The sequence below is a fragment of the Hemiscyllium ocellatum genome, chromosome 2, assembly GCF_020745735.1.
Source record: "Hemiscyllium ocellatum isolate sHemOce1 chromosome 2, sHemOce1.pat.X.cur, whole genome shotgun sequence".
Classification (NCBI taxonomy): domain Eukaryota; kingdom Metazoa; phylum Chordata; class Chondrichthyes; order Orectolobiformes; family Hemiscylliidae; genus Hemiscyllium; species Hemiscyllium ocellatum.
Window position 1 is genome coordinate 123,519,342 of NC_083402.1, and position 12,807 is coordinate 123,532,148.

At 42.6% G+C, this 12,807-nt stretch overlaps 1 protein-coding gene across 1 annotated transcript in view; it reads right to left on the bottom strand.

Moving 5' to 3' along the window:
- Positions 1-381: 381 nt before the first annotated feature.
- anp32b (acidic (leucine-rich) nuclear phosphoprotein 32 family, member B) overlaps positions 382-12,807 on the bottom strand; it is a 56,370-nt gene continuing 43,944 nt past the window's right edge. Inside the window, exons 6-7 of the mRNA XM_060839818.1 lie at positions 3,575-3,638; positions 382-863 (exon numbers count right to left, since the gene is read on the bottom strand). Coding sequence (XP_060695801.1) covers positions 790-863; positions 3,575-3,638 — 138 coding nt within the window. The 3' untranslated portion in view covers positions 382-789. The remainder of the gene's footprint in view (positions 864-3,574; positions 3,639-12,807) is intronic.

Below are 12,807 nucleotides of genomic sequence, written 5' to 3' on the forward strand. Positions count from 1 at the left end.
CATGATCGACATCACTCCTATACTTAGTTGCACTCTGAACAAGGATGACCACTTAACAATAATCGCAAGGTGGGAGCCTTGACCATCAAGGGTGCCGAGGCAAGTTGTTCCACTGTTATTTACTAACTGGGCTGAGGTCAGTTTTTTCTGCATGGAGCCAAGATTGAACCAATTTTCAGTTATTGACAAAATTGTGCTACTCCGTTGTATCAAATCCACCAAGAATGGTGCTTGTTGTGCTGGCCAGCGATGGATAGTAAACATGAATACTGTCTTTTTAAAAGAAACCATTTATTAACTTTCCAAAAACTGTTAGTTTAGAAACATCTTGCATTTGTAAATAACACCCAAAATGGTATTGCAATATCGAAGAACAAACCAAAAAGTTTAAGATTTTATTTACAAAGCTTTTTGACTTACATAAAGATCGATACTATAACCTCGCTGTAACAGGCAGTCATTTACAAACATGACTATCCAATCACCTCATCTGTTCTTGTTGCTATGGAAATAGTCTTAGCAGGAAACCTAAGAAACCCCAATATCATAAAAGCACTGGACCAAATTCTACCCAGTTTCACTACTCCATGTGGGTTTTGGAATATGGATTAACTGCATTTATAAATACAAGGAATGTCAAGACATTGGCAACTGCTGGCTCCATGATAATTCAGTGCTGTGCAGGTATCCAACAGTCATCAATCTGGGGTAAGGGTCAGGGATCAGGGGAGGAAAGGGAGGCATTACAGCCCAACCAGTACTAAGTAGTCCTTCAGGCCACTTGGCTTCTTAATCATCATCTTCCTCTCCTTCATCCTCTGTGTCTCTTTTTCTCTTCTGTCCTTTAGTGCTTTCCTCCTCCTCTGTAAGATAACAGCAAATGATTTTAATACCAAGATACCAAACGCATCATTCAAATGTCACGTTCTAACAAGTCACTACAACTAAGGCCAGAGATTTCACAAGGATGGAGCAAGAGCCTCCAACTAGCCAACATGATGCTGGAGCTCATGTCAAGAGTTACACGCACAAATTCAGCAGCCACCATTTTTACAATGTGGGAGGGGAAATGGCAAAGAAAAACTGGGAGTTTACAATCAGTGATTCACAACAAGAAGTGCAGCTGCCTTCAAACAGATACAATTTTCATGTGTGGGATGTCCAAAATACTGGCTCTTGACATTTGAGACAAAAGTATAAAAGGTTTCTCTTTATTCAATCATCAATGTGTGTGTGTGTGTCATTGGTCAAGGCAACATTCATTGCTCATCACTAATTGTCCTGGAGAAGGTGACATTGAACTATCTTCTTGAACAGCTGTAGTCCTCTGGGTGCAGAAACACCCACAGTGCCATTAGAGAACTCCAGGATTTTGACCACATTGACAGTGAAGGAATAGCAATATATTTCCAAGTAAGGATGTTGAGTGGCTCAGAGTGGAGTTTACAGGTGGTGGTGTTTCCATGAATCTATTGTATTTGACCTTCTAAACAGCAGAGTTTGAAAGGTGCTGTTGAAGAGACTTGATAAAGTGCTACAATGCATGTTACAGATGGCACACGCTACTGCCACTGAGCATCAATGGGGAAGGGAGTGAAGTTTGAACATGGTGGATGGAGTGTCAACCAAGTGGGCTATTTTGTCTTTCTTGAACATTTTTTTTAAACTGCCCTCCTGACTTGTGCCTTACAGATGGTGTAGAAGCTGTGGTGGAGTCAAGTCAAACTACCTGTCACAGAGTTCTCAACCATTGATTGGCTCCTATAGCCACAGTATTCAATATGGTTGGTCCAGTTCAGTTTCTGGTCAACATCAACTCCCAGAATGTTGATAATGGAGAATTCAATGATGGTAATGTCATTCCATGTCAAGGGTTAAAGGTTAGATTTGCTGTTGGAGACAATCATTGCTGGGCATTTATTTGGCATATTATTCAGTACTTACTAGCCCAAGCCTGAATATTGTCCAGGCCTTGCTGCATATGAACACAAGCTGGTTGAGTATTTGAGTTGTAAATGGTGCTGAACATTGTATAATCATCAAACAACATCCCTAATTCTGACCTTATGATGGAGGGAATATAATGAATGAAGCAGCTGAAGATGGTTAGACCTAGGACAATATCCTGAGCAATTCCAGCAGCAATGTACTGGAGCTGAGATGACTGACCTCCAACACCCACAATCAGAGCCATCTTGCTTTGTGCCAAGTACAACTCCACCAATGGGAATTTTTCCCCTTAATTCCTCTTAATTTTGCCAAGGCTCCTTGGTGCAAAACCTGGTTGAATATTGCCTTGAATTTGATGTAGGATTGTGAATGTATACATTTGTTTCTAAATAAGGGATTAAGCACTTGAATGAAATTCTTACTTTTACAAAGTAAGGAATTAAGAATCAGAGGGGAGATGAGACAAAATATTTTATGCAGCAAGTCTTCAGGATTTAGCATATGCTGCCTGATAACGTAGTGGAAGCACATTCAGTAAGAATTTCTCTGAAATTAGTTACATAAGTTGTGTACTGTGGTGTAGTGTGTCAAAGTTCAAAGATGACACTAAGATAAATATAAAGCAAAGTGTGCAGAGGGATGTAGACAGGCTAAATGAGTGGGTAAGGATCTGGCGGATGGAGTTAAATGTTGGTAAACGTGAGGTCATCCATTTTGGTAGGAATAAAAGCAAAATTGACGATTACTTAAATGGTGAAAGATTGCAGCATGCTGCTGTGCAGAGGGATCTGGGTGTCATGAATCATAAAAAGTTAGTTTGCAGGAATTAAAGTGGCAAATGGGATATTGTCCTTCATTGCTAGGAGGGATGGAGTTTATGCAGCAATTGTATAGGGAGCTGGTGAGGCCACACCTAGAGTATCATGTACAGTTTTGGTTTCTTCACTTGAGAAAGAATATATTGGCACTTGAACAGGTGCAGGAAAGGTTATCTAGGTTAGTTCCAGAGTTGAGAGGGCTAACTTATAAGAAGAAATTGAGTAGACTGGACTATACACATTAGAATTTAGAAGAATGAGGGGGATCTTATAGAAATGTATAAAATTATGAAGGGAATTGTTAAAGGTAGAAGCGGGGAGGTTGTTTCCACTGGGAAGTGAAAGTAGAACTAGCCTCAAAATAAGGGAGACCAAATTTAGGACTGAGCTGGGGAGGAACATTTACACCCAAAGAGTTGTGAATTTGTGGAATTCCCTGCCCAATGAAACAGTTGAGGCTACCTGTTGAATGTTTTTGAGACAAAGATAGACTTATTTTTGAACAGTAAAATAATTAAGGGTTACGGTAAATGGGAAGGTGAGTGAAGCTAAATCCATTAAAAAGATCAGCCATGATCTTTTTGAATGCTGGAACAGGCTCTAGGGGCTAGATGCGTACTCGTGCTCCTAGTTCTTCTGTACTTTCCTGAAAAGGAAACATGTGCAGTAATTGTAGAAAGATTAGGTGAATGGGACTAATTGAAGACAATTATCAAGGAATGGGCACTTTGGTGTTCATTGAGCCAATTAGCTTCCTTCTGTGCTATATTATTCTGAATAGTCAAGAAACAGAAGACAGACAATACCTTCATCCTCATCCTCTTCTTCATCATCTTCCTCTTCATCAAGCTCACCATCGTGTTCATAGCCCTTCGATGCAGGAGAGAACAGTACTTTAGTTACAAATGATTTCAGATGGCCGAATTGAAACGCAAGAATCTCAAATTTCATCCTCAAATGACTATCTACATTCCCTTTGCACAACTGATTTACCATTGCACTAATTTTGAAGAGGAGAATGGGATAACTCAGTTCAGTTATCTGTCCTAAATGAACATCACTCCATAACATTATCTGGACATCAACACAGTGGTTTGTGGGAAATGATTGCTGCATTTTATACATTACACAATTGACTACACTTCAAAGTAGTATTACAATATTTATAAAGCACCTTGGACTATGCCCAGAATGTGAAAGGTGCAGTGTAAATGCAAGTTTTTTTTTTAAGGAGGTCATCAACTGTTAATACAAAACTGAATGGTACTGCATTAAGACTGAGGCATGGGAACAGATGTAATATGATATTTTGTCAGGTTAAGCGAATTCTGCACCGACCAAGTAACTCATTGACGGATTGAATTTGACCAGGGTGCTCTCAATATGACCAATCAAAACTGTCAGCCGAAACTGTTTCATCACATTTCATGGTATTACCCAAGTACTGCTTCCAGAAGTACATTAAGCTAGTATAGAACATAGATATACATAGACAGACTTGTTTAATGGTTAGTAGCCCCAACTTTACACCATCCAGGCTGGCAAGCTAAATCAACAATGCTGGTCAATGTACACAAACTGCTTCAGATATATAGGCAGTCTCAAAACCTACTGCCCAATGCACAAATAGTGTTTCAGTTTTAGTCACAGAATCTTTCCGTTCCAGATAGGAATAGAATCAGACAACACAGAAGAAAATCATTCTGGCACTTCCAAAGATACTTTCCGTTTTTCTCTTTTTTTTTCATGGAATGTAGGCATTACTGGGTAGGCCAACATTTATTACCCTTTGAACTGCTGCAGTCCTTGGGTGTAGGTACATCTACAATGTCATTAGGGAGTTCCAGAAGTTTGACCCAGTGACAGTGAGGAAACAACGACATATTTCTAAATCATGATGGTGAGTGACTTGCAAGGGATCTTACAATCGATGATGTTTTCATGTATCTGGTACCCTTATCCTTCTAGGTGGTCGTAGTACGTGTAGTGGGTTTGGAAAGCACTTTCTGAAGACCTTTGATGAATTTCTAATGCACATCTTGTAGATGGTATATACTGTTGTGACTGAGCATTAGTGGTAGAGGAAGTGAATGTTTGCCAATGTGGCGCCAATCAAGTGAACTGCTTGTCTACACTACCACACAGGATTAGGCCCTTCAGCCTACCATGCCTATGCCAATTCTAAACCTTATTTAGACCCACTACTTATTTCCCATGCATGGTTTCTATCCCTCTGTTCGTCTCCCATTCACGTGTCTATCAAGATACACCTTAAATGTTGCTAATGTCACTGCTTCCACCACCTCCACTGGAAGTATGTTCCAGGCACCCACAACCCTCTGTGGGAAACATTTTCCCTACACTTCTCCCTGAAACATTCCCTCTCTCACCTTGAACCTGTGCCCTCTTGTAGTTGGCCTTTCCACCTTGTGGAAAAAGCCTCTGACTACCACCCTATCTATGCCTCTCATAATGTTGTAGACTTCTATCAGATTGCCTCTCAGCCTTGAATTTTCCAATGAAAACAATCAGAGTTTATTCAAACTCATACGTAAAACCCTCCTGACAGACAATGTACTGGTAATCTTCTCTGCATTCTCTCCAAAGCATCCACTTCTTTCTGAGTGTGGTGACCAGAACTGCACACAATATTCCAAATGTGGCCTAACTAAAGTTTTGCACACCTGTCACATTATATACCAACTTTTTTTATTTGATGCCCCAGCCAATGAAGGCAAGCATGTTGTATGCCTTCTTGACCACCTTATCCACCCACATTGCCACTTTCAGGGATCTGTAGAGCTGTACGTCTGGATCTCTCTGTATGTCAATGTTCCTATGAGTTCTGCCTTTTATTGTAGAATCTGCACCTGAATTTGATCTTCCAACATGCCACATTGTTATTTGTCCAGACAATCAACATTTGTCATGGATGGTAACAAACTTGCATTTTGTTGGAGCAGCAATCATCCAGGCAAGTGGGGAGTATTCCATCATACTGCTGATTCATGATGGACAGGTTGTGAGGAGTTGGTAAGTGGATGTTTGGGCCAGTTAGGTTTTTAATGCAAAGCTTACAGGATGAGAAAGGTCACCCATCCTATTACATGGTTTCTTATGGGAAACTAATTTTTATTTAGCATGCTTTTTTTTTGGAACACATTATGAGTGTTAAATGAGCAATGGTTGTACTTCATTGTTTGTAAAACACCGTGGGACATCCTGAGGTGATAAGGCATGCTACAGAATTATTTAGACTGAGCTCCTGAAGCACTTCAATAGAATGCAAACTCATGGGCTAATTAGTAACGAAAATAATTTTAAAAAAGTACACTTGAGATACTCAGCAGGTCAGGCAGCATCTCTGGAGTGAAAAATAGTGTTAATATTTTATGTCGATCTGACATTTCACTAGAACTGAAGTAGCTGGCAATGTAAGAGTTTCTTTTTAAGCCAGTGTTGGGAGGTGGGGTAAGTGGTAGAAGGGGAAACAAAAGGGAAGGAGAGACTAAATAAAAGATTTCAAGATACAATAACCAAAGAGAGTGGGAATGAATAAAATGAAGAAACAAATATTGTTTCCAAATGAGGCCCGAAAGGCTACATTGCGCCTACATAAATACAAATGGAAGGGATAAAGAACAAACTAAGTTTTAACTAATGAGCACGTCATATTCATATTGATGCACAACGTTTAGTCCTCTCATGAATGGAAAAAACTAAACAGAGAACATTGACTTGATCCTCTTTTAAGTCCACAGGAATTTTCAAAAGACATTAGCATATACAGTTGAAAAGGACTAATATACAGTATTGAGAAGAAAAGGTTGGGGTCGAAGATTAAATTTACCAACTCTTTTAAAGAGCCAGGACAAGCATGACAGGCTGAATGATCTCTCCTTCTGCGCTGTAAAATTTTCAAATCAAGGTCACTATTCTTTTTCAATGTATCCCTTTTCGTGCTTTCACTTGTAAGCTGCAATGAATCTGAAGAACACTCCTTCAAATAATATGGACAAGGGAGTTACAGATTCAGACAACAGATCATATCTACAATACAATAGAGTGGATAGATCACCCAGTAGTCAGATCAGGGAATGGCACCCATAAAACCAACAAAAATCCTCTCACTGGAAACAAGTGTTGTGGAGCAGTTGGCAAAGGGACAGTTGACAGTCATTCAGCTCCTTCTCTGTTATACCATACAGTTATTTCATTGCTGTTCTCAACCTTTACTGCACTTGCCTACCTTAGATTCTCATGCTGAATCCATTTGCCTGCAAAAATCTTTCAGTCTCAGGTTTAAAAGTTGCAGTTAATCCATACCCTCAACAGCTTTTATTTTGGGGAAGTCTTCCAGATTTCCAGAACATTTTGTGTGAAGAAGTGCTTCCTGACATTATCACTGAATGACTGTTTTTTTTTTAGAAAGTTCTACCCTCATTTTGGAATTGTCCCCAAAACCTGGCGGAAGAAATCATTTCTCTCTATCTGCCAAGTGACAATTCTTTAAACTTGAGCACCACAACAGTTGATAAAGCATCTTCAATGCAATAAAATGTCTTGAGGTCCTTCACAAGAACATTACAGAACAAAATGTGGCATCAAGGCACATAATGAGATAGCAAGGCAACTGTCAAACTGTTTGGTTAAAAATATAGATTTTAACATGAGGTAGAGAGGGTTAGGGAAGGATTTCCAGTAGCTGAGGGCAACACCAATGACGGAAAGATTAGAAAAGGGATGATGGTCTAGAATCCATAATTTAAAGTCTTGGAAGATTGCGGGATTCAAAGAGATAATAGAAATAGAGAGGGGTGAGCATGGAGAGATCTGAAAGCAAGGTGAGAATTTTAAAATTAAGATGCTGCACAAGTCAGTATAGGTCAAAACCACAGGGTTAAGGTGGAATATGACTTGCTGCAAGTTAAGACAGGAACATGAGAGTTTTGGACGAGCTCAAGTTTGTAGAGCATAGAATGTAGAACAGCAGCCAAAAGTGGATTGGAATAGTCACATCCAGAACTTTAAAAAAAGGCATGAATTAGAGTTACAGCAGCAGCTGAGAAGATTTGGGCAAACTTTTACCAGGTGAGAAATAATGTGGAAAAATGTAAGGTTGTCCACTTTAGCAGGAAGAATAAGCAACATATTATTTAAATGCAGAGATTTTGCAGATACATGAATCACAAAGCATTCACATGCAGGATTGTATGTAACTAGGAAAGCAAATATAATTTTTTTTATTGCGATGGAAATAGGAAATAAATATTGGGATGTTTTGCTATAGTTCTATTTAAAACTGGTAAACTGCATCTGGAGTAATGTGTACTGCTTTGTCTCCTTTTTTAGAAAAGGATATAAATGTATTGGAAGCAATTCAGAAAAAGTTATAATTCCATCTGATGGATTTGCTGGACAATTCAGATCCCAGAGTGAGACCTTGCTTGAGAGATCATAAATTTTATTTTTATGATTGGGTTACCACGATGGTCAGTCACTGAATATATTCACAAGAGCCTACCAATGTAATTTTAATAAAATAAGTTTATCACACAAGAGTAAAAAGGTACACTTCTATTAAAAATCCCCAAAAGAAATACTCAACACCCTTTCCCAGCAATATCCTTTCCAGCCACTCCACTTGAGTGAAGTTTCACTCATTTTCCTCACTCTAAACTTTCTTACTCAACTGACAAGGTGCCTGAACTGCTGTGCTCTTCCAGCACCACTGATCCAGAATCTGGTTTCCAGCATCTGCAGTCATTGTTTTTACCCTGCAAGCTTATCCTGTCAGCAAATTTATTCATATTTATCAGATGTGAATCTCTTAATTACTATCTCTTCCCCCAGATACAAACTCACCGACTTTTCCTGTCTGAGCTCTTCAGGGCATTTTCCAACTAGTTTCACTACACTTAGTTTGATAAACAGGATATCTATTGGTGAGAATCTTATCTTCTGAACATAACCCACTTCTGACCTTGCTTTCCCAGTGGTGTAAAAACTCGTTAGTAAACAATTTAGCAATAATATCACCAGGCAGCTATCTGAAGTGACAGGATTTCTTGGAAATATCATTTTGACACACTGCTTCAAATAAAAAGGAACTTCTGATATTTAAAAGGAACAAGTCACTTTCACAGAACTGAAAAGCAAGTACCCATTTACACTACTTTAGAATTCAACTGCCCAAATAATATCAGTATTATAAACCTTTATCACAATTCACTTGACTGATAATGAGAATGAGAAGGTTAGACTAGCCAGACTATTTATTGACACTTAGCAGAATTAGGGGTGAACTTATTAAAACATACAAGAACCATATAAAAGAATAAGAGGTTTCCCACATCAAGTAGAGATGAGAAAGATTTTCTCAGAAGGTCAAAGTCATTACAACTCTATCAGAGATTAATGAAGTCAAAATAATTTAATTTTTTAAAGCAACATTACTAGATTCTTGACTAACAAAGGAGTCAAAGTTTGCCAGGTATAGGAAGAAAAAAGGAGTCAGAGTCATACAGCATGGAAACAGACCCTTCAGACCAATCTGTCCACACCGACCATAATCCCAAACTAAACTAGTCCCTCCTTCCTGTGCTTGGCCCATATCCCTCCAAACATTTCTTATTCATATCCATATCCAAATGTCTTTACACACTGTAACTGTACCCACATCCACCACTTTCTCTGGAAGATCATTCACATATGAACCACTGTGTAAAAAAAATTGTCCCCATGTCTTTTTTAAAATATTTCTCCTCTCACCTAGAAAATATGCCCCCCCTCCCCCCGTTTTGAAATTACCAACCTTGGGGAAAAGACACTTGCCATTCACCTTATTTATATCCCTCATGATTTCATAAACCTCTGCAAGGTCATTCCTCAACTTCCTACACTCCAGTAATCTAAGTCCCAGCCTGTCCAATCTCTTCCTATAACTGAAACTCTCCATTCCCAGCAGCATCCTCATGAATCTCTTTTGAACCCGCTGCAGATTAATAATATCCTTCCTATAACAGGGCAAGCAGAACTAGACATAGTACACCAGAAGGAACCTCACCAATGTCCTGTACAACCTCAGCATAAAGTCCAAGCTCCAATACTTAAATGGTCTGAACAATGAAGGCAAACTGCTATATGCCTAGAGTTGAGGCTACAATCAGATCAGCCAGGAGAACGACAGAACAGGCTAGAGGGACCAATGGCTCACTGCTGCTTTGAATTCATGTTCTCAGGAGCCAGGAAAGAGGCGGAAATAAATGGGCATAGTGTAATGGTATGGGTGTGGCCAGAAGAACATCACGTGACAAAGTGGCAAACAGACTGGTTCAGCCACAGACTGTTGTCAGCAAAGTGGACAGAGTAAGTAGGTTAGGAATGAAATTGCCAGAAGCATGGGTTCAGTTTTCTCTTTAATTTGAGGAAATGTTTGCTCTCACAACATTGGATAAATAGTCTGATAATTTAGCAACAGTACAGGATTCGCAAGAGATACTGAAGAAGAAAAATGGGTAAAAACCTTCTAGGAGAAAGTGAGGTCTGCAGATGCTGGAGATCAGAGCTGAAAATGTGTTGCTGGAAAAGTGCAGCAGGTCAGGCAGCATCCAAGGAGCAGGAGAATCGACGTTTCGGGCATGAGCCCTTCTTCAGGAATGAGGAAAGTGTGCCAAGCAGGCTGAGATAAAAGGTAGGGAGGAGGGACTTGGGGGAGGGGTGTTGGAAATGCGATAGGTGGAAGGAGGTCACGGTGAGGGTGATAGGTCGGAGTGGGGGTGGGGGCGGAGAGGTCAGGAAGGTGGTACTGAGTTCGAGGGTTGGGACTGAGAAAATGTGGGGGGAGGGGAAATGAGGAAACTGGAGAAATCCGAGTTCATCCCTTGTGGTTGGAGGGTTCCCAGGCGGAAGATGAGGCGCTCTTCCTCCAGCCATCGTGTTGCTATGGTCTGGCGATGGAGGAGTCCAAGGACCTGCATGTCCTTGGTGGAGTGGGAGGGGGACTTGAATGTTGAGCCATGGGCTGGTTGGTTTGGATGGTCCGGATGTCCCAGAGGTGTTCTCTGAAACGTTCCACAAGTAGGCGGCCTGTCTCCCCAATATAGAGGAGGACACATCGGGTGCAGCAGATGCAGTAAATGATGTGTGTGGAGGTGCAGGTGAATTTGTGGCGGATATGGAAGGTGCCCTTGGGGCCTTGGAGGGAAGTAAGGGGGGGAGGTGTGGGCGCAAGTTTTGCAGTTCTTGCGGTTGCAGGGGAAGGTGCCGCAGGTGGAGTTTGGGTTGGTGGGACCTGACGAGGGAGTCACGGAGGGAGTGGTCTTTTCGGAACGCTGATAGGTGAGGGGAGATGCAGTTGATCACGTCTGGGTGGGGGGGGGGGTGAGGTTATGGATGGTCTGGGAGATGATGGTTTGGTGGTGGGAGGTGGGGTCATGGTCAAGGGGGCAGTAGGAGGAGGTGTCTGCGAGCTGGCGTTTAGCCTCAGCGGTGCAAAGGTCGGTGCGCCAAACTACTACCGCGACTCCCTTGTCTGCCGGCTTGATAGTGAGGTTGGGGTTGGAACGGAGGGAGTGGAGGGCTGCACGTTGCGAGGGTGAGAGAGTGGAGGGCTGCACGTTGCGAGGGTGAGAGGTTGGAGTGGGTGAGAGGGGTGGAGAGGTTGAGGCGGTTAATGTCGCGGCGGCTGTTGGCTATGAAGAGATCGAGGGCAGGTAAGAGGCCAGCACGGGGTGTCCAGGTGGATGGGGTGTGTTGGAGGCGGGAGAAGGGGTCGTCAGAGAGTGGGCGAGAGTCCTGGTTGAAGAAGTAGGCGTGGAGGTGAAGGTGGCGGAAGAATTGTTCAATGTCTCGCCGCATGTTGAATTCGTTAGTCCAGGAGCGTAGGGGAATGAAGATGAGGTCTCTGCTGAGGACTGATCTTTCATCCTCCTACTGCCCCCTTGACCATGACCCCACCTCCCACCACCAAACCATCATCTCCCAGACCATCCATAACCTCATCACCTCATGGGATCTCCCATCGACCACCTCCAGCCTCATAGTCCCACAACCCCGCACCGCCCGTTTCTACCTCCTGCCCAAAATCCACAAACCTGACTGCCCTGGCCGACCCATTGTCTCAGCCTGCTCCTGCCCCACCGAACTCATCTCTGCATCACGGTCCTGTCCCCCTTAGTCCAAGAACTCCCCACCTACGTTCGGGACACCACCCACGCCCTCCACCTCCTCCATGATTTTCGCTTCCCCAGTCCCCAACGCCTTATCTTCACCATGGACATCCAGTCCCTGTACACCTCCATCCCCCATCACGAAGAACTCAAAGCCCTCCGCTTCTTCCTTTCCCACCATACCAACCAGTACCCTTCCACTGACACCCACCTTCGACTAACTGAACTGGTCCTCACTCTGAAAAACTTCTCTTTCCAATCCTTCCACTTCCTCCAAACCAAAGGAGTAGCCATGGACACCCGCATGGGCCCCAGCTATGCCTGCCTCTTCGTCGGATATGTGGAACAGTCCATCTTCCGCAGCTACACTGGCACCACCCCCCACATCGATGATTGTATCGGCTCTGCCTAGTACTCCCACGAGGAGGTTGAACAGTTCATCCACTTTATCAACACCTTCCACCCCGACCTCAAATTTACCTGGACTGTCTCAGACTCCTCCCTCCCCTTCCTAGACCTTTCCATTTCTATCTCAGGCGACCGACTCAACACAGACATCTACTATAAACCGACTGACTCCCACAGCTACCTAGACTACACCTCCTCCCACCCTGCCCCCTGTAAAAACGCCATCCCATATTCCCAATTCCTTCGTCTCCGCCCATCTGCTCCCGGAGTATCAGTTCCAATACCGTACAGCCCAGATGGCCTCCTTCTTCAAAGACCGCAATTACCCCCCAGACGTGATCGACGATGCTCTCCACTGCATCTCCTCCACTTCCCGATCCTCCGCCCTTGAGCCCCGCCCCTCCAATCGCCACCAGGACAGAACCCCACTGGTCCTCACCTACCACCCCACCAACCTCCAT